This window comes from Nymphaea colorata, chromosome 11, assembly GCF_008831285.2.
Source record: "Nymphaea colorata isolate Beijing-Zhang1983 chromosome 11, ASM883128v2, whole genome shotgun sequence".
NCBI lineage: Eukaryota > Viridiplantae > Streptophyta > Magnoliopsida > Nymphaeales > Nymphaeaceae > Nymphaea > Nymphaea colorata.
Genome location: NC_045148.1, coordinates 372,983 through 400,957, shown reverse-complemented (window position 1 = coordinate 400,957; position 27,975 = coordinate 372,983). Strand labels below are relative to the sequence as shown.

The window sequence follows — 27,975 nt, the reverse complement described above, 5'->3', positions numbered from 1 at the left end:
AGTTAAGAAAGATGGCCTCGTCAAGGAAGAGCATGGGTGTGTCCATTCTCATCCTGCTCATCATTGTGCAGGTGGCAGCTGCAGGTGACAAATCCAAATCCGAATCCGGTGGATCCGACAAGTCCGGTTGCAAGAAGGTGTCTTGCAGGCACAAGGAGTTCAAGGAATGCCATGGACAGGTGCACTCATGCCCTGCTGCCTGCCCTAGAACATGCAAAGTCGATTGCGGCCAGTGCAAGCCTGTCTGCGGTAACTGCCAATTTCTACACATGCAGAATCATCCAATAAACCAATTAATTGCAATGTTTATGTATATACGTTCACAAGGAGATCCGCATAAATGAAGCTGATCTGAATAATTTGCTCATGAAAATTTTTTGGGTGATGATATTTGCAGAATGTGACAGGCCAGGTGCAGTCTGCGATGACCCACGCTTTATTGGTGGTGACGGCATCACCTTCTACTTCCACGGCCAGAAGGATAGAGATTTCTGCTTGGTCTCCGACACCAACCTTCACATCAACGGCCACTTCATCGGCAAGAGAGGGGACGGCATGAAGCGTGATTTCACGTGGGTTCAATCCATCGGCCTCCTTTTGGATGACCACAAGCTATTCATTGGTGCCAAGAAGGTAAAACTGATCAAATTGCAGAAATGATCAAAGCTTGATCCGCATCAATTTTACAATTAGCTGTTAAAAAAAACCCAGTTTATTTAAGTAGGGGATTTAAGAGAAAGTGTCACGTGATTTTAATTAACAATTGCATTCTCTCTACACATCATATAGGTTGCCCAGTGGGACGATGCCATTGATCAACTAGCCATTGCTTTCGATGGAGAGCCTGTGTTCCTACCTAACATAGAGGATGCCCAATGGACATCTGCAGCTTCTACCTTCACCATCACTCGCTCGGGTAGAACTAATGAGATCGTAGTGGAAGCAGTCAACAAGTTCAAAATCACAGCCAAAGTGGTTCCCATCGGCAAGGAGGAATCCAAGATCCACAACTACGGCATAACCGACGATGACTGCTTCGCTCATCTCGACCTCAGCTTCAGGTTCTACTCTCTCAGCGGCGCCGTCAATGGGGTGCTGGGTCAGACGTATGCAGACAACTACAAGAGCAGAGCCAAGATGGGCGTGAAGATGCCGGTGCTCGGCGGCGAGCGCGAGTTCTTGTCTTCGGGGCTCTTCGCCACCGATTGTGCAGCGGCACAGTTTAAAAGCACAGGACGCATCATCATGGAGGGTGGTGTTGACCATCATGAGGAACTTGAGTGCAAGAGCAGCATGAATGGTCGCGGCATTGTCTGCAAAAAGTGAAGAGAGCTCCAAATGCATAAGCCGTGCATGTCTTTCTTTTCTACTTCTTGCCTTTTACGCTGGAATAAAAGATTGGCAAGGGAGAGTGTGTGCGTCTCTTCTGTTTAAGGTGTCATTTGTGATTCATGTTTTTCAACCATTCAATTCCGCCATGTCCTTTCGTTGTCATAACATAAAAAATTTCGAATATGTGTGACCAATAAGTTGTGGTGGGGAAATTGAGCTTGTTTACTACAAGCTTTCATCTCAAGAACTTCATGTACCTCAAAGATGATCAAAAGTTGTGTCATTGTTCAAATCTGAAGCACGAGAGCTGAACAACATAGCAACGACAAGAATCTTCTAAGTGTTGGTTGAATAGAACAGAGCAAAAAGCCTATGAAGGCATGAAAAATCAACCTCCTAAAATAAGATAAAAAGCAGATCATTTGAAGGCCAAATAGAACCAGAGCATTCGGCGAACTCATGACATCTGAAACCCTTCATTCATTAACTGTAACTAGGACACTTGGAAGCAACATTGTCCATTATCTCAAGTTGAATGGACGGGTTTTGTCCAATAATTGAATGGAAAAGTGAATAATGCACTATTGGACTTGATTGAAATATTACTCCCTGCATTTAACATGCAAGACACACTCAATCATCGTGAGATATTTGTCCCTGCATTTGACATCGAAAATGTCATTCATCACGAGATATTAAACTATGCAAGGTATCCTACCTAACATAGAGGATACCCAATGGACATCTGCGGCTTCTACCCTCACCATCACTCGCTCGGGCAGAACTAATCAGATCGTAGTGGAAGCAGTCAACAAGTTCAAAATCACAGCCAAAGTGGTTCCCATCGGCAAGGAGGAATCCAGGATCCACAACTACGGCATAACCGACGATGACTGCTTCGCTCATCTCGACCTCAGCTTCAGGTTCTACTCTCTCAGCGGCGCCGTCAATGGGGTGCTGGGTCAGACCTATGCAGACAACTACAAGAGCAGAGCCAAGATGGGCGTGAAGATGTCGGTGCTCGACGGCGAGCGCGAGTTCTTGTCTTCGGGGCTCTTCGCCACCGATTGTTCAGCGGCACAATTTAAAAGCACAGGACGCATCATCATGGAGGGTGGTGTTGACCATCATGAGGAACTTGAGTGCAAGAGCAGCATGAATGGTCGCGGCATTGTCTGCAAAAAGTGAAGAGAGCTTCAAATGCATAAGCCGTGCATGTCTTTCTTTTCTACTTCTTGCCTTTTACGCTGGAATAAAAGATTGGCAAGGGAGAGTGTGTGCGTCTCTTCTGTTTAAGGTGTCATTTGTGATTCATGTTTTTCAACCATTCAATTCCGCCATGTCCTTTCGTTGTCATAACATAAAAAATTTCGAATATGTGTGACCAATAAGTTGTGGCGGGGAAATTGAGCTTGTTTATTACAAGCTTTCATCTCAAGAACTTCATGTACCTCAAAGATGATCAAAAGTTGTGTTATTGTTCAAATCTGAAGCACGAGAGCTGAACAACATAGCAACGACAAGAATCTTCTAAGTGTTGGTTGAATAGAACAGAGCAAAAAATCTATGGAGGCATGAAAAATCAACCTCCCAAAACAAGATAAAAAAGCAGATCATTTGAAGGTCAAATAGAACCAGAGCATTCGGCGAACTCATGACATCTGAAACCCTTCATTCATTAATTGTAACTAGGACACTTGGAAGCAACATTGTCCATTATCTCAAGTTGAATGGATGGGTTTTGTCCAATAATTGAATGGAAAAGTGAATAATGCACTATTGGACTTGATTGAAATATTACTCCCTGCATTTAACATGGAAGACACACTCAATCATCGTGAGATATTTGTCCCTGCATTCGACATCGAAAATGCCGTTCATCACGAGATATTAAACTATGCAAGGTATCCTACCTAACATAGAGGATGCCCAATGGACATCTGCGGCTTCTACCCTCACCATCACTCGCTCGGGCAGAACTAATCAGATCGTAGTGGAAGCAGTCAACAAGTTCAAAATCACAGCCAAAGTGGTTCCCATCGGCAAGGAGGAATCCAGGATCCACAACTACGGCATAACCGACGATGACTGCTTCGCTCATCTCGACCTCAGCTTCAGGTTCTACTCTCTCAGCGGCGCCATCAATGGGGTGCTGGGTCAGACCTATGCAGACAACTACAAGAGCAGAGCCAAGATGGGCGTGAAGATGTCGGTGCTCGACGGCGAGCGCGAGTTCTTGTCTTCGGGGCTCTTCGCCACCGATTGTTCAGCGGCACAATTTAAAAGCACAGGACGCATCATCATGGAGGGTGGTGTTGACCATCATGAGGAACTTGAGTGCAAGAGCAGCATGAATGGTCGCGGCATTGTCTGCAAAAAGTGAAGAGAGCTTCAAATGCATAAGCCGTGCATGTCTTTCTTTTCTACTTCTTGCCTTTTACGCTGGAATAAAAGATTGGCAAGGGAGAGTGTGTGCGTCTCTTCTGTTTAAGGTGTCATTTGTGATTCATGTTTTTCAACCATTCAATTCCGCCATGTCCTTTCGTTGTCATAACATAAAAAATTTCGAATATGTGTGACCAATAAGTTGTGGCGGGGAAATTGAGCTTGTTTATTACAAGCTTTCATCTCAAGAACTTCATGTACCTCAAAGATGATCAAAAGTTGTGTTATTGTTCAAATCTGAAGCACGAGAGCTGAACAACATAGCAACGACAAGAATCTTCTAAGTGTTGGTTGAATAGAACAGAGCAAAAAATCTATGGAGGCATGAAAAATCAACCTCCCAAAACAAGATAAAAAAGCAGATCATTTGAAGGTCAAATAGAACCAGAGCATTCGGCGAACTCATGACATCTGAAACCCTTCATTCATTAATTGTAACTAGGACACTTGGAAGCAACATTGTCCATTATCTCAAGTTGAATGGACGGGTTTTGTCCAATAATTGAATGGAAAAGTGAATAATGCACTATTGGACTTGATTGAAATATTACTCCCTGCATTTAACATGGAAGACACACTCAATCATCGTGAGATATTTGTCCCTGCATTCGACATCGAAAATGCCATTCATCACGAGATATTAAACTATGCAAGGTATCCTACCTAACATAGAGGATGCCCAATGGACATCTGCGGCTTCTACCCTCACCATCACTCGCTCGGGCAGAACTAATCAGATCGTAGTGGAAGCAGTCAACAAGTTCAAAATCACAGCCAAAGTGGTTCCCATCGGCAAGGAGGAGTCCAGGATCCACAACTACGACATAACCGACGATGACTGCTTCGCTCATCTCGACCTCAACTTCAGGTTCTACTCTCTCAGCGGCGGCGTCAATGGGGTGCTAGGTCAGACCTAGGCAGACAACAACAAGAGCAGAGCCAAGATGGGCGTGAAGATGCCGGTGCTCGGCGGCGAGCTCGAGTTCTTGTCTTCGGGGCTCTTTGCCACCAATTGTGCAGCAAACACAGTTTAAAAGCACAGGACGCTTCATCATGGAGGGTGGTGTTGACCATCATGAGGAACTTGAGTGCAAGAGCAGCTTGAATGGTCGCGGTATTGTCTACAAAAAGTGAAGAGAGCTCCAAATGCACAAGCTGTGCATGTCTTTCTTTTCTACTTCTTGCCTTTTACGGTGGAATAAAAGATTGGCAGGGGAGAGTGTGCATGTCTCTTCTGTTTAACGTGTCATCTGTGATTCATGTTTTTCAACCATTCAATTCCGCCATGTACTTTCGTAGTCATAACATAAAAAATTTCGAATATGTGTGACCAATAAGTTGTGGTGGGGAAATTGAGCTTGTTTACTACAAGCTTTCATCTCAAGAACTTCATGTACCTCAAAGATGATCAAAAGTTGTGTCATTGTTCAAATCTGAAGCACGAGAGCTGAACAACATAGCAACGACAAGAATCTTCTAAGTGTTGGTTGAATAGAACAGAGCAAAAAATCTATGGAAGCATGAAAAATCAAACTCCCAAAACAAGATAAAAAAACAGATCATTAGAAGGCCAAATAGAACCAGAGCATTCGGCGAACTGATGTCATCTGAAACCCTTCATTCATTAACTGTAACTAGGACACTTGAAAGCAACATTGTCCATTATCTCAAGTTGAATGGACGGGTTTTTTCCAATAATTGAATAAAAAAGTGAATAATGCACTATTGGACTTGATTGAAATATTACTCTCTGCATTTAACATGCAAGAAGCACTCAATCATAGTGAGATATTTGTCCCTGCATTTGACATCCAAAATGGCATTCATCGCGGGATATTAAACTATGCAAGATATCCTACCTAACATAGAGGATGCCCAATGGACATCTAAGGCTTCTACCCTCACCATCACTCGCTCGGGCAGAACTAGTGAGATCGTAGTGAAAACAGTCAACAAGTTCAAAATCACAGCCAATGTGGTTCCCATCGGCAAGGAGGAGTCCAGGATCCACAACTACGGCATAACCGACGATGACTGCTTCGCTCATCTCGACCTCAGCTTCTGGTTCTACACTCTCAACGGCGCCGTCAATGGGGTGCTGGGTCAGACCTACGCAGACAACTACAAGACTAGAGCCAAGATGGGCGTGAAGATGTCGGTGCTCGGCGGCGAGCGCGAGTTTTTGTCTTCGGGGCTCTTCGCCACTGATTGTGCAGTGGCACAGTTTAAAAGCACATGACGCATCATCATGGAGGGTGGTGTTGACATCATGAGGAACTTGAGTGCAAGAGCAGCTTGAATGGTCGCGGCATTGTCTACAAAAAGTGAAGAGAGCTCCAAATGCACAAGCCGTGCTTGTCTTTCTTTTCTACTTCTTGCCTTTTATGTTGGAATAAAAGATTGGCAGGGGAGAGTGTGCGCACCTTTTCTGTTTAAGGTGTCATCTGTGATTCATGTTTTTCAACCATTCAATTGCGCCATGTCCTTTCGTTGTCATAACATAAAAAATTTCAAATATGTGTGACCAATAAGTTGTGGTGGGGAAATTGAGCTTGTTTACTACAAGCTTTCCCCTCAAGAACTTCATGTACCTCAAAGATGATCAAAAGTTATGTTATTGTTCAAATCTGAAGCACGAAAGCTAAACAACATAGCAACGATAGGAATCTTCTACCTGTTGGTTGAATAAAACAGAGCAAAAAGCCTATGGAGCCATGAAAAATCAACCTCCCAAAACAAGATAAAAAGCAGATCATTAGAAGGCCAAATAGATACAGAGCATTCGGCAAACTAATGACATCTGAAACCCCTCATTCATTAACTGTAACTAGGACACTTGGAAGCAACATTATCCATTATCTCAAGTTGAATGGACGGGTTTTGTCCAATAATTGAATAGAAAAGTGAATAATGCACTATTGGACTTCATCGAAATATTACTCCCTGCATTTAACATGCAAGAAGCACTCAATCATCGTGAGATATTTGTCCCTGCATTTGACATGGAAAATGTCATTCATCGCGGGATATTAAACTATGCAAGGTATCCTACTTAACATAGAGAATGCCCAATGGACATCTGCGGCTTCTACCATCACCATGACTCGCTCGGGCAGAACTAATGAGATCGTAGTGAAAGCAGTCAACAAGTTCAAAATCACAGCCAAAGTGGTTCCCATCGACAAGGAGGAGTCCAGGATCCACAACTACGACATAACCGACGATGACTGCTTCGCTCATCTCGACCTCAACTTCAGGTTCTACTCTCTCAGCGGCGCCGTCAATGGGGTGCTAGGTCAGACCTAGGCAGACAACTACAAGAGCAGAGCCAAGATGGGCGTGAAGATGCCGGTGCTCGGTGGTGAGCTCGAGTTCTTGTCTTCGGGGCTCTTTGCCACTGATTGTGCAGCGGCACAGTTTAAAAGCACAGGACGCTTCATCATGGAGGGTGGTGTTGACCATCACGAGGAACTTGAGTGCAAGAGCAGCTTGAATGGTTGCGACATTGTCTGCAAAAAGTGAAGAGAGCTCCAAATGCACAAGCCGTGCATATCTTTCTTTTCTACTTCTTGCCTTTTATGCTGGAATAAAAGATTGGCAGGGGAGAGTGTGCGCGCCTCTTCTGTTTAAGGTGTCATTTGTGATTCATGTTTTTCAACCATTCAATTCCGCCATGTCCTTTCGTTGTCATAACATAAAAAATTTCGAATATGTGTGACTAATAAGTTGTGGTGGGGAAATTGAGCTTGTTTACTACAAGCTTTCATCTCAAGAACTTCATGTACCTCAAAGATGATCAAAAGTTGTGTTATTGTTCAAATCTGAAGCACGAGAGCTGAACAACATAGCAACGACAAGAATCTTCTAACTGTTGGTTGAATAGAACAGAGCAAAAAGCCTATGGAGGCATGAAAAATCAACCTCCCAAAATAAGATAAAAAGCAGATCATTGAAAGGCCAAATAGAACCAGAGCATTCGGCAAACTGATGACATTTGAAGCCCTTCATTCATTAACTGTAACTAGGACACTTGGAAGCAACATTGTCCTTTATCTCAAGTTGAATGGACAGATTTTGTCCAATAATTGAATAGAAAAGTGAATAATGCACTATTGGACTTGATTGAAATATTGCTCCCTGCATTTAACATGCAAGACGCACTCAATCGTCGTGAGATATTTGCTTTCTGTATTTGACATGCAAAATGTCATTCATCGCGAGATATTAAACTATGCAAGGTATCCTACCTAACATAGAGGATGCCCAATGGACATCTGCGGCTTCTGCCCTCACCATCACTCGCTCGGGCTAATGAGATCGTAGTGGAAGCAGTCAACAAGTTCAAAATCACAGCCAAAGTGGTTCCCCTCGGCAAGGAGGAGTCCACGATCCACAACTACGGCATAACCGACGATGACTGCTTCGCTCATCTCGACCTCAGCTTCAGGTTCTACTCTCTCAGCGGTGCCGTCAATGGGGTGCTGGGTCAGACCTACGCAGACAACTATAAGACCAGAGCCAAGATGGGCGTGAAGATGTCGGTGCTCGGCGGCGAGCGCGAGTTCTTGTCTTCGGGGCTCTTCGCCACCGATTGTGCAGCGGCACAGTTTAAAAGCACAAGACGCATCATCATGGACGGTGGTGTTGACATCATGAGGAACTTGAGTACAAGAGCAGCTTGAATGGTCGCGGCATTGTCTGCAAAAAGTGAAGAGAGCTCCAAATGCACAAGCCGTGCATGTCTTTTTTTTCTACTTCTTGCCTTTTACGCTGGAATAAAAGATTGGCAAGGGAGAGTGTGCGCGTCTCTTCTGTTTAAGGTGTCATCTGTGATTCATGTTTTTCAATCATTCAATTCCGCCATGTCCTTTCGTTGTCATAACATAAAAAATTTCGAATATGTGTGACCAATAAGTTGTGGTGGGGAAATTGAGCTTGTTTACTACAAGCTTTCCTTTTAAGAACTTCATTTACCTCAAAGATGATCAAAAGTTGTGTTATTGTTCAAATTGAAGCACGAAAGGTGAACAACATTGCAACGATAAGAATCTTCTAACTGTTAGTTGAATAGGGCAGAGCAAAAAGCCTATGGAGGCATGAAAAATCAACCTCCAAAACAAAATAAAAAAACAGATCATTGGAAGGCCAAATAGAACCAGAACATTCGGCAAACTGATGACTTCTGAAACCCTTCATTCATTAACTGTAACTAGGACACTTGGAAGCAACATTGTCCATTATGTCAAGTTGTATGGACGGGTTTTGTCCAATAATTGAATAGAAAAGTGAATAATGCACTATTAGACTTGATTGAAATATTACTCTATGCATTTAACATGCAAGACGCACTCAATCATCGTGAGATATTTGTTCCTGCATTTGACATGCAAAATGCCATTCATCGCGAGATATTAAACTATGCAAGATATTAGGCTATGAAGCAAGGTGTCGTTCATCCTAAAATATAAGGTAAGATTGTGAGTAGATTAGATTTGAATTAGATGTACCCTTTAACGCTTTTTTAGATATTCAGATGTCCACATTCAAATTTAAATTTGAATACAAACAAATAAAAGTTATATCTGAATCTGAAATCCGATGTCACAATCTCAATCTGTTTTGAATGCGATTTTTACATTTATATATGAATCATGATGTAAATTTTGAACTAAATTTGATTGATATATAGAATGCAAGAGCATTAGATATATGATATTTGTTTAAAAATAAATTTGATTCAAATCCACATCCAAATCCAACAAAATATTTATGTATATCCAAATCCGATCGAATGCTATTTTTTAAATCTGAATCTAATCTGATTTCTTAATCAGATTTTTTTTTTCATATCCATTTTTTTTCGAATGATTTAGACGAATATTTGATTTAAAATCCCTAACTAGAGATAAAAATGTACGATAATATCCAATTGTGATATGCAAGTAAATGTGGTCATTCATATCATGAGATTGATAACACATTTATACTTTTGCAATTGTAGTTTAGTCATTCGTTCTTGATAATGCTTCTTTAGCTTTAGTTTTAACATATTGTGTTCACATATATTAAGAAATAGGAATGAAAGTGACTATCCAAACCTTAAATTTTTTGCAATGAAAATCATCAACGAGATACCCAGTGCATTAACTAGACTAGATGTGAAAGAAATTTTGACAAATTACCTAAAAGAAGAAATAATTTAAAACAGAAGCAGTGGAACGACGTCATTTGTGCTCCCAATATGTGATTGAGATAAAGGCAATAAACTAATTCTGATAAGTTAATACACTAATAGGTAGGTGGAAAGCATCAGATTGGTTGTAACCGTAGAACGACGTTTCTTTCTTAGGCGGGAGCGAGGTTTTTATCTTGGGCGTGGAAGTCTTTGAGCGAGGTTTCTTCCTTCCATGGGGATTGCTTGGCATTGCCCTGATCTCTGCAGCCGGAGTTTGCCATGATCGGGTGGAGTTTTGTTCCGAACGGTCTTCGACGGGCGAACGCCTGCTAAGAAGCATCGGGCGCACGAAATCAACGCCTCTGCGTCGTCGATCACAGAGGAGAAGAATGTCGCCCTCGAAACACAGGGCGATGCTTCCGGTACAAGCGGCGAGAAGACGGAGTGGCTGCATTTCGTCGGTGTGGGGGGCAACGGCCTGTCCACCATCGCGATGCTCGCTCTGCGGCAGGCAAGCGACTCTCTCTCTTTCTCTATGCAATGAGTGCTTCTATGTTGCTTAAACGCGAACCGAGAGGGAATATTTATACGGACTCTTTTTCTTGGGTTCTTGATAACTTCATCTCCGGTTGGCGTTTTTGTTTGAAGAAATCAATATAAGAATGAATCAGTTGCACTTTTTCTAGGGTTCTTCCGTGTGTTTCTTTCTTTTCTGTCACGGATCGTTGATTTGGGTTGCTACGTTGATAGCAGAAAATTTTTTAAAAGGGAAAGTTGGGTGGTAACGCAGGGGTTCAAGGTCTTCTGCTTGGATTGGAGAAAGCAGGGGCGACATTGCAGCGGGGCCACTCATCGTCAAATTTGGGTGACTACGATGGATTGGTTGCACCTGCTGCAGTCATCAAGTCTAGTGCGGTTCCTGCTAACAACGAGAGATTGTGCAGGCAGAGGCATCTGGCATACCTGTGTTAGTGTGACCTGATGTTTCTTTTTTTCCTGTTCGATCTTCTTCTCTTGCTCACTTTTGCTGTGAAGTGTAGTAATTCCTGATATTACTAGTTCGTACTAAATTCAAGTATTGTTTCTAGAATGGCATGCATTTGATTTCTTGACAAGAATGCAGTTTGTTGACATTTTTGTTAGAAGTATGAGATTATTTGAAATTTATGGCATCGATGTTCATTATACTTGTATTCTTGATGGAGAAGAAATTTTGTATGGGGTTCATGTTTCGCTATATTAGTATCCTTAATGGAGAAAGAATTCGGATTGATGCTTCCAGTTCTTACTGGTGATGAAGGGATTCAATGGACCCCTGTTGGTAGTAATGATTCTGAATCTATGATTCTAATACATGTTGAATGTGGAAACAATTTGGAGAATGTTTTGAATCTTTTGTTATCAGGGTGATTAAGTTGCATTCAGCTTCGTCCTTTAGGACTTTGCTTTTTTACTTTTTTTAAGATTGTTACCGACTTTTGGGGATGATTTCAGGTTACATTAATATTCTTCCTGAACCACATAGTTGCCGTAATGTGTAGCATGCTTGTATACTGGTGCGTCAGTTGTTGTTTTTCTAGCTCCTATTCTTCTCAGTCAACAGAAGCTCCATCTACTACACTGAATTAGTGTCAGGATTATGTGATGGTCCTACATGGAGCTTGTGAATAATATTACAAGGATATAACATTAAAACTTCCCAATCCAAGTAATTTTATAAAGCATTTTTTGCAGCAGTTAGGAACGCCATATCAGAAGTTCTTGAAATTTAGATTGCAATTATGTTCTTTAGATGCTTCCAGTGCTTGTGAAATCGTTTTCTAGCATAATTGCTAGGTAGGTTGTGAATGCTTATGTGTTTAAGTTATACTACTCTGTCACTTGGTTCACTTCAAGAGAGATTGCTGTGTTTTTAGTTGTATTGTAAGACACTCACTCTTCAAGATACTGGCTTTTTGAAGGCCTTGTTCAACACGACATATATGTTGCTCTGGGACCATCTGAATGTGAAGTGGCTGAATGCTTTACACTGCTTATAAGACTTTGGAGTCTGAACGAATCAAATTATGAACATGAAATCCTCCAAGAGGTATCTTTTCTCCTATTTTTGTCTCTTATTATTCTCTTTCTTGAACATTAATATTAGGATGACAGAATTGATCCCTTACAGTTAACCTAATGTGTATCACTGTTTATTACCTCTATAAAGAACGATTTAAATCTCCAGTTCATACAGTTAAAAATGGAATCTATGCGTTAGTTTCATCCCTAGTAATTCAACTTGTCGTTACATTTATAGTACGCGATATAAGCGATTGAAATCAGTTGTTCATATAAACACGAGTGGGATTTAAGCGATTCATTTGATCACACATATTTAATTGAATGTTTTTAACTTGTTAGTACATCCATTTTGAATGATTTATTTGATCGAAATCACAAGTTTGTATGAGAATGAATAAGATTCAAGTCATTAATTTGCTCCCTTATATTTAAGCTAATGTGTTTCACTTGTTATTACATGTGTAATGAACGATTTGAATGATTGAAATCACAAGTTCATATGGATACAAGTGGGATCTATGCTTTTGTTTAACCCCTTTTACTTAATTCAATAAAACAAAAAGTTCTACTTATTGGACTAACTACAAGCATCAAACTAATCTATACACCAGATTTGTGTCCATATGAATTGGTGATTTCAATCATTTAAATCGTTACTTATACATGTAATAACAAGTGAAACACATTAGATTAACTATAAAAGAGCAAATGAACCACTTGAATTTTGTTCATTTTCATGCAAACTTGTGATTTAAATCTACTAAATCTTTCAACGTGGATGTAGCAACATGTTAATCACATTCAATGAAATATGCGTGCTCAGATGAATCGCTTAAATCTCACTCGTATTGATACAAACTTGTGATTTCAATTCATTAGATGCTTACTATTGATGTAACTACAAGTTCAACTCATTGGATTGACTACAAGAGATCAAACTAATGCATAGATCCCACTTGCATCCATTTGAACTTGTGATTTCAATCAACAAAATCAATCATTGTACATGTAAGAAGAAGTGAAACGCATTAGGCTAATGATAAGCGATCAAACGAATGACGTGAATCTCATTTTTTCGTACAAACTTTTAGTTTGAACCATTGAAATCATTCGTTATAGATGTAATGTTTAATTATAAAATCTGTTATTTCACATAAAGCTTCTCACGATTAAAAAATTTTACCCATTTTGAAGCCTTGGGACTAGTAATTCTGAGACTTGCAAAACTTCCTTCAGGCTCACAATTATGTTGTGGATTTAATGTAGAAAGGAGGCCAGGTATACATGTAATGCCTTTGGAAATTGTATTTGAAGCAAATGACAATAAACATGATCCATCCCACCAGAATTTGAGAATCTTAGTAGCGTTCAAGGCATGTAAGCTAGATATTCATTTTGATAGTGATTTTGTAGTTTTGTCTATCTATTTATTGTTTTAAAATTAAAGGGTGTCATGGGCATTATCTAATGGAAATTCTAAATTTTGTAGACAACAATGTGGAAGGTGTGATCCTATATGGAATTAGTAAGTTGCAGAGTATAGTTGCCTTGTAAGATCATTCATCCCATAATTTCAGATTCTTCTTTTGATCTATGTTAATTGGTATCACCACTATTTCATCCAGATCTCTTGTTTCTCATGTTAGTTGCTCTACAGTCATTGCGACCTTCATGGTTTTGTACAGAATAACTACTAGTCATGTTTGATCAACATTGATGTTTATAGTGATTTCTATAGCTGATATTTGGGCAGTACTGCATCAGTTGCATTAATGATTACCAATCAAGGATGCACTTCCTGCATCACATACTGGCGGGATTTCTCGTGGCTTGCTTTGTCATAATGCATCTGCATCATTGATAACATTTATTGATAGATTATCTGAGCATGAAATGGTTGTTTTCTTGTAGTGATAATTGTAAATTCTGTATTTTCTTGTAATTCTTGTTGATGTATATGTTTTTCCTTGATGTTGAAGTTGTAATGAAATCCCAAGTTACTGTGCTAAAATAAGCTAAGAACAATTTCTCAAACACTTGGTGTTGGCAAACAAGGAAATGTGAATTGAAATTCTTATTGAGTATGATCAGGATATTTCAAGGAACAGAAATTGGGCGAAAACCTATATCAAAGAATAATAATAGAAAGAAGAGGGAGTCTTCTATTTATAGAGGAAGCAAGAGAGCTTATAGTTGGAGTAGTTCCGATGGCTAGAAATCTAGCCATTGGAGCTAGTCAACAATGAGCTCAATGCTGCTTTATGGAGCATAAAAACAAAAGCAAATAAAAAGGTACATGTATGTTAACATCCTGCTGAAGTTCATTTTCATTACTCATGTCCTTTCAACTTGTTTATTGTTATGCTTTGGAGATCCCCCACATGATGCCGAAAAGTGGATCATAGATCCCGATCCTACACTTAAACGCAAATCCAAGCACAACATTTAAATATGATCATATTAGACTTGTGACCTACCCTTTTGTTGCAAAATCCAAATCCAACACCTAAAGGGAGACAAATAAGACCTTTGGTCCAGACCCAACATATTAATCATGTTAAGCGTCTTATTCAAATTATTGATCCCAAACGAAAATCCAACACTTAAGCCGGATCGGATTAGACTTCTCATTCAAACCGAGATATTAAATCTGAGTTCAACACCTTGTTTGGGTCAGACCTCTGATCCAAATTCCATATGGCATTTTCTATCATTTTATGATATTTTTTTTTGTCAAATAAATGTTGGACGTATATTGATGGTTCAAGAAGTAGATTGTGGACTATTTTAGAAAAAGAGATGTATACTGTATGAAGAATTTGTGAGCTTCAATGATTCTTTGGATTGTTTTGTCAAAAAAATTGATATAAATATTTGAATAATGGATTAGGATATTCCAACGTTGCCAAGGACCGCATGCGCCCCTTTTATTCAACAAGAGGGGCCCATCTCCTGCTTATAAATGCATCAAGTTTCACTCAGCCATTACCACGTCACATTAGCCGATTGATTGCAAATTTCATAGAGAAGAAATCTTTCGTGACGTCCAATTAGTTGGGAATTGAAATCAGCTGGGGCAGATGTTGCTGGATAATTACTAATTGAAAAGCTTAAAACTTTGCCAAAAGTCACTACTCACAGGACCATTACTGACACTTTTATGGTTTAGTGATGGTTCAAAGTACTTTAATTTAGTTATGGTGTTCTAGTGTGGGTTTAAATTTTTTTGCCTTATGGCGGCTGACTGATTTCAATTACATCCATCAATTTAAACAATCGGGCTTTAAGGAGTCGTTTATCAAATGAAACACTTTGTGTCATGAATCTAACCCCAAAGAAGGGAGTGAATTTATGAAATACTAGAACTATGTTTCCATGAATTTGCTTCGATTTTCAAGGCAGTTTCATGGAATTACACTTACGAAGTGTTTCATTTGCTCAACGACCCTTAAACGTTTATATTAAGGGGCCGTTTGATGGTCAGAAAAAAGTTTCTGGAAAAAAATTTCTAGAAAAAAATTTCTGGAATTGAAGAAACGGAAAATTTTTTCCGTTTTTTCAAAACCAGTTTGTGTTTGTTATGGAGGAATTATTTTTCTAGAAAAAAATTTCTTTGTTTGATGGGAATGGTGAGGAAGAAGGAGGAAGAAGAGAAGGAGGGAGGAGGGAGAAAAAATTTCCTCCTCCAACGGTCACAAAAAAATTTCTGGAAAAATTTCTCCACCCCTCTGGCTGGAGAAATTTTTCCGGAAATATTTTTCCAGAATCATCTCCAACGGTCCAAATTTTTTTTCCATGTTTGATGAAATGGAAAAGTTTTAAAAATTTGAATTTTTTTTCCTGTTGAACAGTGCTTTTCCTGCCAACCAAACGCCCCCTAAAGTACTTAAAGATCTAATAATCACATTAAGATAGAACCACAAAGTCCCTGACTTGGTTGTGTTAGATTCAAGCAAGCTAATCCCCACAAGGTCAGCGACCATATAATATAAAAGGATAGGTTGGGTCAAATCATATTTTTCAAAATGCTGTACTGATCGTGCAATGCATATATATATATATATATATATATATATATATATATATAGTTGACGTGCATACCAAACCGCAACCTCTCAAGTACTATAAATAGATAGGGACTGATAGAGTTGCAATCACACATGAGATTGGAAATTATTAAGGGTTAAAGTTAAGAAAGATGGCCTCGTCAAGGAAGAGCGTGGGTGTGTGCATTCTCATCCTGCTCATCATCATGCAGGTGACAGCTGCAGATGACAAATCCAAATCCAAATCTGGCGGATCCGACAAGTCCAGTTGCAAGAAGGTGTCCTGCAGGCACAAGGAGTTCAAGGAATGCCATGGACGGGTGCACTCATGCCCTGCTGCCTGCCCTAGAACATGCAAAGTCGATTGTGGCCAGTGCAAGCCTGTGTGTGGTAATTGTCAATTTCTGCACATGCACACTCATCCATTTAATCAATTAATTACAATGTTTATGTATATACGTTCCCAAGGAGATCCGCATAAATGAAGCTGATCTGAATAATTTGCTGATGACAATTTTTTGGGTGGTGATACTTGCAAAATGTGACAGGCCCGGTGAAGTATGCGGTGACCCACGGTTCATTGGTGGTGACGACATCGCCTTCTACTTCCATGGCCAGAAGGACAATTTCGAAAAAATATAAAAGAAGCAAAGTAAACAAACAAATGAAATGAATAGATTATTTTCATTAAACATGCATGGTTTTTTACAATGAAAGGCCGTTATGAGCCTTGATTAAACAATGCAAAAAAACAACTTAAATAGGCGACATTGGCATCCATTTGACGATAAACATGAAAACTAAATCTGATTTTTTTAGAAAGATTTTCTTTCTCTTTATCATTTAATTTTGATTTATCCTGTAGAGATTCTTTCCTGAATCTCTTTAGAAATGGTTGTCTTTCAATCTTATCGTTAACATCCTCCCTCAAACTGGACGATGGATCTGAAAGTTCAAGTTTGTTGCTGAACTTTGTAAAAGCTGATCATTCCATCTCTTTGGCGGTGATTGGGCGAGCCCAAATTTGCTTCATGAAGTTTTGCTTCAAAAGGATATAGTTTTTGCTTTGATGAAGAAGGCAGTGATCTCTTTGGTCGTATTCTGGCCATCTTTGGGCTTCGATCTTCTTTTCCTACTCTGATACCAAACTTTGGGCTAGCTAAGCTTTTATGCACGCTCCAGCCCAAACATCACTTCTACAATCTCAACTCCTGTCTCCAAGTTGCCTGCCCAGTCACCTGCAACAGCAGCAGTTGCTTCTGCAGTCCCAGGGGATACCTAGTATAATGCAAAACCAGCAGCAGCAGCAGCCAGTTCAACAAATAAATATTCAGAGGCAGCAGCAAGACATGATACCAGTCCAAATCATCCTTTTGCAACAGCAGGCACTGAGCCACCAAGCCGTCCAGCAACTACCACAACACATGTAGTAGCTGCAGCAGTCTGAACAACAGATTCAGTTGCAATTATTGCAAAAACTTCAGCAACAGTAGCTGATGTCACAATCTACTGTCACACAGTCTCAAACAACCCAGTTGCTTGAGCAACAAAGGCAGCTTTTGTTGGACACACCACAACTTCCACAAGTGCAGTTGATGGCTCAGTAGCAAACGCAGCAAGTGACGCCGGTGCAGCAACAGCAGGATGCGGCAAAGAACTCACAGACAGGGGTCCAAACATCGCAACCTCTGCAGCAAAAATGTCAGCAGCAACCAAGCCTGTTGACAGACATGGCTGGATTGGTGCTGCCATCAGCAACTAATTTTATGTCAATGTCTGCTAATAGTGTATTGGCCAATGGGACACCATCCGCAGATGATGTGCCATCTTGTTGTACATCACCTTCCACAAACAGTGCTACTTTAGCTAATCAGTCAACCATCACAAAGAGTTGTCGAAGTACTGGTTTCAAAGTAACCATTAATGCGTCTATGTTCTCATTCATTTTTCTCAAGAAACGGAGACAGAAACTGATAAAGGACTTCCAGTTGAGCATTCATCGTCATCATCATCAGAAGTCATATCAACAGCAGCTTCATATGACAAATCCTCCAACAAGGCAGTGGAACAGAAAATGATATGACTAACCAAACTTCTGTAGAACTGCTTTTGTAGATGACGTGTCTGATATGGAGAGCCTTCTTAAAAGAACTATGCCATGGCTTAATGAGGAAATTTGCATGAAGGATTCTCAAACTCATAATTCCATCATCCCTGGCTTAATCCTGGTTCAGTGGATGAGCATGTATCAAAACTCGCAGCTTCGAAATGTGGCCCTCCAGCCTGACTACCTACGGCAATTAGCATCACCATTTTCACCAGTATAACAAGGCGTTGGGAACACAGCTGATGTGTCAAGACAGCTGGGCTTGCAATCTCAAATGTTGCAGCAGAACAATTTCTAGCTCAACCCTGCAAAACTGCAACAACCAGAACAGGTTGATCAATTGCAGAAGCTACCACCCACAGTAAGCCAGCTTGGGGCAGTAAATCGTCCTCAGCAGCAACTGCAGCAAATAGATGAAATTAATCAACAACAGCAGCAGAAGCGACAATGTTTGGCTAGCCAAGCTTTTATGCAGGCTCCAGCCCAAACACAACTTCTACAATCTCAACTCCCGTCTCCAAGTCACCTGCCCAGTGACTTGCAACAGCAACAGTTGCTTCTGCAGTCCCAAGAGATACCTAGTATAATGCAAAACCACCACCAGCAGCAGCCAGTTCAACAAATAAATGTTCAGAGCCAGCAGCAAGACAGGATCCAGTCCAAACCATCCTTTTGCAACAGCAGGCACTGGGCCACCAAGCCGTCCAGCAACTACCACAACACATGCAGCAGCTGCAGCAGTCTGAATAACAAATTCAGTTGCAATTATTGCAAAAACTTCAGCAACATTCGCTGATGTCACAATCTACTGTCACACAGACTCAAACAACCCAGTTGCTTGAGCAACAAAGGCAGCTTTTGTTGGACACACCACAACTTTCACAAGTGCAGTTGATGGCTCAACAGCAAACCGAGCAAGTGACACCGGTGCAGCAACAGCAGGATGCAGCAAAGAACTCACAGACAGGGGTCCAAACATCGCAACCTCTGCAGCAAAAATGTCAGCAGCAACCAAGCCTGTTGACAGACAGGGCTGGATTGGTGCTGCCATCAGCAACTAATTTTATGTCAATGTCTGCTAATAGTGTATTGGCCAATGGGACACCATCCGCAGATGATGTGCCATCTTGTTCTACATCACCTTCCACAAACATAGCTCCTTTATCTAATCAGTCAACCATCACAAAGAGTAGTCGAAGTACTGGTTTCGAAGTAACCATCAATGCGTCTATGTTCTCATTCATTTTTCTCACGAAACAGAGACAGAAACTGATAAAGGACTTCCAGTTGAGCATTCATCGTCGTCATCATCATAAGTCATATCAACTGCAGCTTCAAATGACAAATCCTCCAACATGGCGGTGGAACAGGAAATGATATGAGAACTGCTTTTGTAGAAGACGAGTCTGATATGGAGAGCCTTCTTAAAAGAACTATGCCATGGCCTAATGAGGAAATTTGCATAAAGGATTCTCAAAGTCAGAATTCCATCATCCCTGGCTTAAGTCTGGTTCAGTGGATGAGCATGCAGCAAAACTTGCAGCTTCCAAATGTGACCCTCCAGCCTGACTACCTATGGCAATTAGCATCACCATTTTCACACGTATTACAAGGCATTGGGAACACAGCTGATGTGTTAAGACAGCTGGGCTTGCAATCTTAGATGTTGCAGCAGAACAATTTGCAGCTCAACCCTCCAAAGCTGCAACAACCACAACAGGTTGATCAATTGCAGAAGCTACCACCCACAGTAAGCCAGCCTGGGGCAAGAAGTCGTCCTCAGCAGCAACTGCAACAAATAGATGAAATTAATCAACAGCGGCAGCAGAAGCAACAATGTTTGGCTAGCCAAGCTTTTATGCAGGCTCCAGCCCAAACACAACTTCTACAATCTCAACTCCCGTCTCCAAGTCACCTGCCCCGTCACCTGCAACAGCAACTGTTGCTTCTGCAGTCCCAGGAGATACCTAGTATAATGCAAAACCAGCAACAGCAGTAGCCAGTTCAACAAATAAATGTTCAGAGCCAGCAGCAAGACAAGATCCCAGTCTCCTTTTTCAACAGCAGGCATTGACCCTCCAAGCCGTTCAGCAACAACCACAACACATGCAGCAGCTGCAGCAGTTTGAACAACAGATTCAGTTGCAATTATTGCAAAAACTTCAGCAACACTCGCTGATGTCACAATCTACTGTCACAAAGTTTCAAAAAACCCAGTTGCTTAAGCAACAAAGGCAGCTTTTGTTGGACACACCACAACTTTCACAAGTGCATTTGATGGCTCAACAGCAAACCCAGCAAGTGACACTGGTGCAGCAACAACAGGATGCTGCCAAGAACTCAGACAGGGGTCCAACCTTGTCAACTTCTGCAGCAAAAATTTCAACAGCAACTGGCTGGATTGGTGCTGCCATCAGCAACTAATTTTATGTCAATGTCTGCTAATAGTGTAATGGCCAATGGGGCACCATCCATAGTCACAGATGATGTGCCATCTTGTTCTACATCACCTTCCGCAAACAGTGCTCCTTTATCTAATCAGTCAACCATCACAGAGAGTAGTCGAAGTACTGGTTTCAAAGTAACCGTCAGTGCGTCTATGTTCTCCTTCATTTTCTGAAGAAACAAAGACAAAAAACTGATAAAGGACTTCCAGTTGAGCATTCGTCGTCATCATCATCTGAAGTCATATCAACAGCAGCTTCATATGACAGATCCTTCAACATGGCAGTGGAATAGTTCAATTGTTTGTCACGTAATTTCTGGAGATTTAAAAACCTTGTTGGAAAGCGCCTCTTCGAGATTTTTTCATGCTCATAAGCAACTTGGTCACCATAGTCCAATCCTTTGCAATCCCTTGATGTGGAAATGTCCATCGTTTCACCCTTTCTTGATGAACATGCATCAACATTGGTTATTTCTGAATGATGACTATAAGCATCTCTTGATAAACATCTTGAGGAAATCGTACTTCGATGGACGACTTTCTTCTGCCCTATGGTTCTCTCTGCCCTTGAATTTCCGCATCCTCTCGATGGATGCAATCTCAGTAAAGTCATATTCGACATTGAAATCGAAGACCGAATGGTCCTTCCGCGACTCACTCCTCATCAATGGACGACTGGGTTCAATTTCTGGCGGTAGAGGAGGTCATTGGCCAGAGATCGATAATTGACCGACTTCCTAGCGAGAGGGACCCGAAAAGACAACGCCGTGATATTCAAGTAACCCTGAATTCCTGGCGGACCTCGCTTTCTCTCTCTCCGTTTAAATGGCTGGTGGGAATTATTTTCATTCGACATGGATGGTTTTTCACCATGGAAGGCCATCATGAGCCTTGATTATACAATGCGAAGAAAGAGAAGATAAATATGGAAACTAAATCTGACTTTGTAGAAAGATTTTTTTTTTCTTTATCATTTAATTTTGATTTATCTTGCTGGAATTCTTTTCTTGAATCTTTTTAGAAGTGATTGTCTTTCAATTTTATCGTTAACATCTCCCTCAAACTGGACGATGGATCTGAAATTTTATGTTTATTGCAGAACTTTGTAAAAGGTAGTCATTCCATTTCTTTGGTAGTGATTTGACGAGCCTAAATTTGCTTTTTGAAGTTTTGCTTCAAAAGGATCAAGTCTTTGCGCTGATGAAGAACACAGCGATCTCTTTGGTTGTCTGCAGGCCATCTTTGGGCTTCGATCTTCTTCTCTGCTTTAATATCATGTTGAAAAAATATAAAAAAGCAAACAAATGTAATGAAAAGATTATTTTCATTAAACATGCATGGTTTTCACTGGAAAAGGCCATCATGAGTCTTAATTACACAATGCAAAGAAATAGCTTAAATAGGCAACATTGGCATCCATTTGACGATAAACATGGAAACTAAATCTGATTTAGTAGAAAGATTTTTTTCCCTTTATCATTTAATTTTTATTTATCTTGTTGAGATTCTTTCCTTGAATCTCTTTAGAAGTGATTGTCTTTCCACCTTATCGTTAACAGACAAAGATTTTGCTTGATCTCCAACATCAACCTTCACATCAACGGCCACTTCATCGACAAGAGAGGGGATAGTGTGAAGCATGATGTCATGTGGGTTCAATCCATCGGCTTCCTCTTCGACCACCACAAGCTCTTCATTGGTGCCAAGAAGGTAACGATTCCAGCAGCTCTGATAATTAAGGATATGATCAATTATGTATGAAACAAATAATAGCGCCAAAATAAGGGTAAAGAGACTGATCAAATTCTGCAGTTTTTTTTTATAATTAGCTGTCAAGAAAAAAGCCAGTCTATGAAATTGGGATTTTGAGAGAAAGTGTTTTACAGTTTTAATCATCTTATATTAACTTACGTACTGTATATATCATAGATTGCCCAATGGGATGATGCCATTGATCAATTAGCCATTGCTTTCGATGGAGAGCCTTTGTTCCTACCTACCACAAAGGATGCCCAATGGACATCTGCGGCTTCTGCCCTCACCATCACTCGCTCAGGCAGAGCTAATGAGATCTTAGTGGAAGCAGCCAACGAGTTCAAAATCACAGCCAAAGTGGTTCCCATAGGCAAGGAGGAATCCAAGATCCACAACTACGGCATAACTGACGATGACTACATCGCTCATCTCGACCTCAGCTTCAGGTTCTACTCTCTCAGCAGCGCCGTCAATGGGGTGCTGGGTCAGACCTATGCAGACAACTACAAGAGAAGAGCCAAGATGGGCGTGAAGATGCTGGTGCTCGGCGGCGATCGCGAGTTCTTGTCTTCGGGGCTCTTCGCCACCGATTGTGCAGCGGCACAGTTTAAGAGCACTGGACGCATCATGATGGAGGAGGTGTTCACCATGATGAGGAACTTGAGTGCAAGAACAGCTTGAATGGTCACGGCATTGTCTGCAAAAAGTGAAGAGACTTCCAAATGCATATGCCGTGCATGTCTTTCTTTTCTTCTTCTTGGCTTTTACGGTGGAATAAAAGATTGGCAGGGGAGATTGTGCGTGCCATTTCTATTTAAGGTGTCATCTGTGATTCATGTATTTCAACCATTTCCATTCGTAGTCATAACATAAATAATTTTAAGAATATGGTGGTGGGGAAATTGAGCTTGTTTGCCACAAGCTGTCCCCTCAAGAATTTCATGTACCTCAAAGATGATATAAAGTTGTGTTATTGATCAAATCTGAAAAACAAAAGCTGAACAGCACAACAACGATAGAAATCTTCTAATTGTTCGTTAAATAGAACAGAGCAAAAGCCTATGGAGGCATGATCATGAAAAATCAACCTCCGAGAACAAGATAAAAAAATAAATCATTAGAAGGCCAAATAGAACCAGAACATTCGGCGAACTGATGACATCTGAAACCCTTCATTCATTAACTGTAACTAGGACACTTGGAAGCTATGTCACAATGGTACCGGTACGGGTATGGCGACTATTATATATAATTAATTCAAAAAAATAATTATTATATATAATTAAACCACAAGTTGTAACAAAAATGTCAATAAAAAGAGGCTCATAATGAATAAATTGTCAATGTTTTATCTTGTTAATGAGACTTCTTATGTTAAAGTATAAAAAAAAAATGAAGAATAAGTAATTTTTGACTTTTTTTTAGTTATAATGTAGTTTGCATCTGGATCCGACCCGGATCCAGATCCAAACGTACCGGGCCGTACCACCGTAACAGTACCACCGTACCGGTACGTGGTATGCCCCCAATTGGAGGTACCATTGTGACATAGCTTAGAAGCAACATTATCTATTATCTCAAGTTGAATGGACTAGTTTTGTCCAATAATTGAATAGAAAAATGAATAATGCACCATTGAGCTTGATTGAAATATTACTCCCTGCATTTAACATGCAAGACGCACTCAATCATCGTGAGATATTTGTCCCTATATTTAGGGCTGAACACGAGCCGAGTCGAGCCCGAGCTCGGTCAGCTCGTACTCGGCTCGACTAAGTAAGACATGAGCTCGACTCGGCTCGAGCTCGAATATAGCTTGACTATCCTGGCTCGAACTCGACTCGATAGTCACTTGTCGAGCTCGAGCTTGACTCGATCAAGTTCGATAAGCTCGTTTACAGTCATCCAGACTTGTTGAGCTCGAGCTCGACCATGAGCTCGACGAAGGCTCGAATACGTGAGCTCGACTAAGGTTCGAATACGTGAGCTCGATTAAGGCTCGACTAAGGCTCAAACCGGTTTTTTTAAAACCGATATTTTAATGACGAGCCAAGTTGGGCTTTAACGAGTCCACTTGAGTGAACTCGAACTCGACTCGATTAGTTAAACGAGTCGGCTCGTGAACTCGAGCTCGATTTGTTTAACTAATGAAGCAGCTTGAACTCGCTTATGAGTCGAGCTTAACGAGCTCGAGTAGCTCGACTCGTTGTACACCCCTACCTATATTTGACATGCAAAATGCCATTCATCGTGAGATATTGGACCATGGAAGGTATTAGGCTATGAAGCAAGGCGGCTCATCCTGATATAGGGTTGTCAGTATATCAGGTTTGAATTAGATGTACCCTTTAATGGTGTCCGTTTTTTAGATATTCAGATATCCATATTCAAATTCGAATTTGAATACTAACAAATAAAAGTCATATCTGAATTTGAATCCGGAATCCGATGTCACAATGTCAATCTGTTATGAATGCGATTTTTACATACATATCTGGATCTAAATTTTGAACTGAATTTGATTGATTTTCAAAATGTAAGGGCATTAGATATATGATATTTGTTTAAAAATAAATTTGATTTAAATACACATCCAAATCCAAAATATTTATGTATATCCAAATTCGATCGGATGTTATTTTTTAAATCTACATCTGATCTGATTTCTTAATCAGATTTTTTTTCATATCCAACTTTTTTGGAATGGTTTAGTTGAATATCCGATTCAAAATCAGATACATTGTCATCCCTATCTCGAGATAAAAATGTACGATAATATCCTTTGTGATACGCAAGTAAATGTGGTCATTCATGTCATGAGATTGATAACGCATTTATACTTTTGCAATTGTAGTTTAGTCATTCATTCTTGAAAATGCTTCTTTAGCTTTAGTTTTATCATATTGTGTTCACATATATTAGAAAATAGGAATGAAAGTGACTATCCAACCTTAAATTTTTGCAATCCAAACCTTATATATATACTTGTAAATCTGTGAGAAAATTTTGGTCAAACTTAAACTTTTCAGGGCTTTAATCAGACTTTGTAGAATATTTCTTCATTTTGGAAGACGTAAATTTTTCAAAATTTTTTTAAAACAAATTTTCATCCTTTTTTCTTCCTTTGCCAAATAGTTGTGATAACATCTTAATCTTTTTGCAATTTTTATGCTTTTCTTCAATCTTTCGCTGAAAGTTATTCTAAAGCTTCGTAAATTTTCTCAATTTTTGAATTTTATGAACATTTCTTTTTGTCAGATTTTGTTTATTTTTGAACTATAGTAGAAACATTTGAAACTTTACTTTTCAACGTCCTTTACATCAATGAGCATTCCTGGAGTTTTGCGGTTATATATATTTTCAATGTTGTGTGAAATTTTTTGTCAAAACTTAAATTTTGAAAGATGCTTATCAAAACTTTTTTAAAACGTATTCTGTTTTGATTAAATGAAATTTTTGGGAGACGGACTATTATATTCTTTTTTTCTTTTTCTATAAATTTGAAAGCATTTCTTGATTTTGGTTGACATGAGTTTTTAGGAAGTTTTTGAAAAAAACTGATTGTCATTCTTTTTTTCTTTGGCCAAATATTTCGAAACGTTCTCCATTCTTTTGCATTCTTATGTGTTCTTTCTAAAGTTTTCATCAAAAATATTATAAAGTGCCACAAATATTTAAAATTGTGTCTTGCTTGCATTTCTTTTCTGAAGTTTTGATTTTTTAAACCTGCAGTTGGATAAATTTCAAAATTTTATCAGAGTTTTAAAATTTTTGTCACTAATTAGTGTTCATGATGTTTTGGGTGCATATATATGCACGGCTGGTTCCCTAAGGAGATTAGGTGTGTGTTTAGCAATATCAAAAAGTTCTGGTATGATTTAAAAAATTACCAGCTTTTTTCTTGTTTGAGAATTATTTTTATAATTTGTTAAATAAAAGCTGAAGACGTACCCTGCGACAGGCCTCCTCCCAACAGACCTTACTTATGATTTAATTGGAAAATTATAATAAAGCCCAAACAGGCATAAATCCCCAGAACAAACCGAATAGTTTGTACAGAGCAAACCCCTGGATTCCCCTCAATAAATCATACATGAATTCAGACCCAATTCATCGTAAATGTTGATCATCTATAATCATTCACGAATAATGCTTGATCACCGAGAACAACCAACATGCCCTTCGTTTAATGGCATTTTCACACATTTTAAGTAAAAAGACAAATAACAATTAAGGTTGATTTCATGTAAACTGACACAGAACTTCCATGATGCACAAGTTTCTATATTTGTTATCAAAGATTTTAGAGAAGTTCAAACTTTGTGCTGATTAAGTTATTTAAAAATTCCAAGACATAGAGAAAGCTTATTTGTTTCAATAACTGTCTATTGACAGTAATTTACCTTACCATTTCTGAGTTTTTTATGGAACATACATTTTGTAGGTAGCATAGGCAACATTTAAATGTTATTTTTAAGTTTATGCATTTCATGTTGATGGAGAGAAAAATTTCTTATTTTTTTTTATCTTATTTCCATGTGTTTTTTATTTTCTTAAATGTCTTTGGTGAATTTTTTATATTTGAAAGTTAAATGTGCTATTTTTTTCCATTTCGTGTGTAACTTTGAATCCGGCATTATGGGTCGCATTATGCATTTTTACGACATTGCTTGTGTGTCTTGAATGTCGAACAAGTATAGTTGATTGCTGCTGAAGTGAACCGCAGTTCGATCAGCCATTAGGAAGAAGAATCGGGTCAGTTCACAATTCATTTCGTCTAGATTGACTCTTGTAAATTGTTGCTCACAGCAAAGTTCTGGTTTTGATTTTGAAAAAGTATCCTAGTTAGTCTGTAAGTTGACGATGCTCACTGAGTAGGCCATCGTAATCCAATTGTTGAGTTAGAAGCGAGACAAATTATGTTCAACCATAATTTGTTTCAGATACTAGTTGAGTCGAGTCTGAGTTCAGCCAGCTCAAGCTCGGCTCGACTCGGTTCGAGCTCGAGAATAGCTCCATGGAAGCAGCTAGAGCTCGAGTTGGTAGTTACGTGTTGAGCTCGAGCTCGACAAAACTCATTTGAATAGAATTGGAATTCATTGTTACGTGTTGAGCTTGAACTCAACTCGATTAAGGCTCGACAAATTCGTTTGAATAAAATTGGTATTCATCGTTGCCTATTGAGCTTGAGCTCGACTCAATTAAGGCTCGACACACTCGTAAACTCATTTGAATCTATTGACTTGATTAAGACTTCACAAACTCGATTAAGGCTTGAGCTCAACTCGGCAGTTGTGTGTTGAGCTTGAAGTCAACTCGATTATTTGAACGAGTCAACTCATGAACTCGAACTCGACTCGTTAAGCAAGCAAATGACTCGGCTCAAACTCGTTTACACGCCAGTGTTGTTCACCCCTATGCACTATCTCATAAAAACCTTTCTATCTGGGAGAGGGAGAGAGGCTCCGACTCATACCTGGTTTCTGTGAACCTCTTCTACATTCTGTGCATGAGAAATGAGCAAAGATGCTAGAAAGAGAAAGAGAGAGAGAGAGAGAGTATGTTGGGAGAATTTTTTTCTATTTTCAAGATTTTCTTGTTTCTT

General features: G+C 39.7%; 3 protein-coding genes across 3 annotated transcripts; all 3 read left to right on the top strand.

Annotated features, from left to right (window-relative positions):
- Positions 1–11: 11 nt before the first annotated feature.
- Positions 12–1,326, top strand: LOC116264268 (uncharacterized). The gene is made up of 3 exons (XM_031644406.1): positions 12–249; positions 398–633; positions 790–1,326. The coding sequence occupies exons 1-3, from the start codon at positions 12–14 to the stop codon at positions 1,324–1,326; spliced, it is 1,011 nt and encodes a 336-aa protein (XP_031500266.1).
- Positions 1,327–5,620: 4,294 nt separating this feature from the next.
- Positions 5,621–6,016, top strand: LOC116264267 (uncharacterized). Its single transcript, XM_031644405.1, has one exon. The coding sequence runs from the start codon at positions 5,621–5,623 to the stop codon at positions 6,014–6,016; it is 396 nt and encodes a 131-aa protein (XP_031500265.1).
- A 16,246-nt stretch (positions 6,017–22,262) lies between these two features.
- LOC116264266 (uncharacterized) lies at positions 22,263–23,051 on the top strand. The gene is made up of 2 exons (XM_031644403.1): positions 22,263–22,325; positions 22,545–23,051. Exons 1-2 carry the CDS (start codon positions 22,263–22,265, stop codon positions 23,049–23,051), a joined length of 570 nt encoding a protein of 189 aa, XP_031500263.1.
- Positions 23,052–27,975: the final 4,924 nt, after the last annotated feature.

Excerpts from the sequence above, each read along its gene's own strand:
- LOC116264268 (XM_031644406.1), top strand. The coding sequence starts at position 12 with ATGGCCTCGTCAAGGAAGAGCATGGGTGTGTCCATTCTCATCCTGCTC. Across the intron at positions 250-397 it reads CCAGTGCAAGCCTGTCTGCG|AATGTGACAGGCCAGGTGCA; the intron begins GTAACTGCCAAT and ends TGATATTTGCAG. Across the intron at positions 634-789 it reads TATTCATTGGTGCCAAGAAG|GTTGCCCAGTGGGACGATGC; the intron begins GTAAAACTGATC and ends CACATCATATAG.
- LOC116264267 (XM_031644405.1), top strand. The coding sequence starts at position 5,621 with ATGCAAGATATCCTACCTAACATAGAGGATGCCCAATGGACATCTAAG.
- LOC116264266 (XM_031644403.1), top strand. The coding sequence starts at position 22,263 with ATGTGGGTTCAATCCATCGGCTTCCTCTTCGACCACCACAAGCTCTTC. Across the intron at positions 22,326-22,544 it reads TCTTCATTGGTGCCAAGAAG|ATTGCCCAATGGGATGATGC; the intron begins GTAACGATTCCA and ends TATATATCATAG.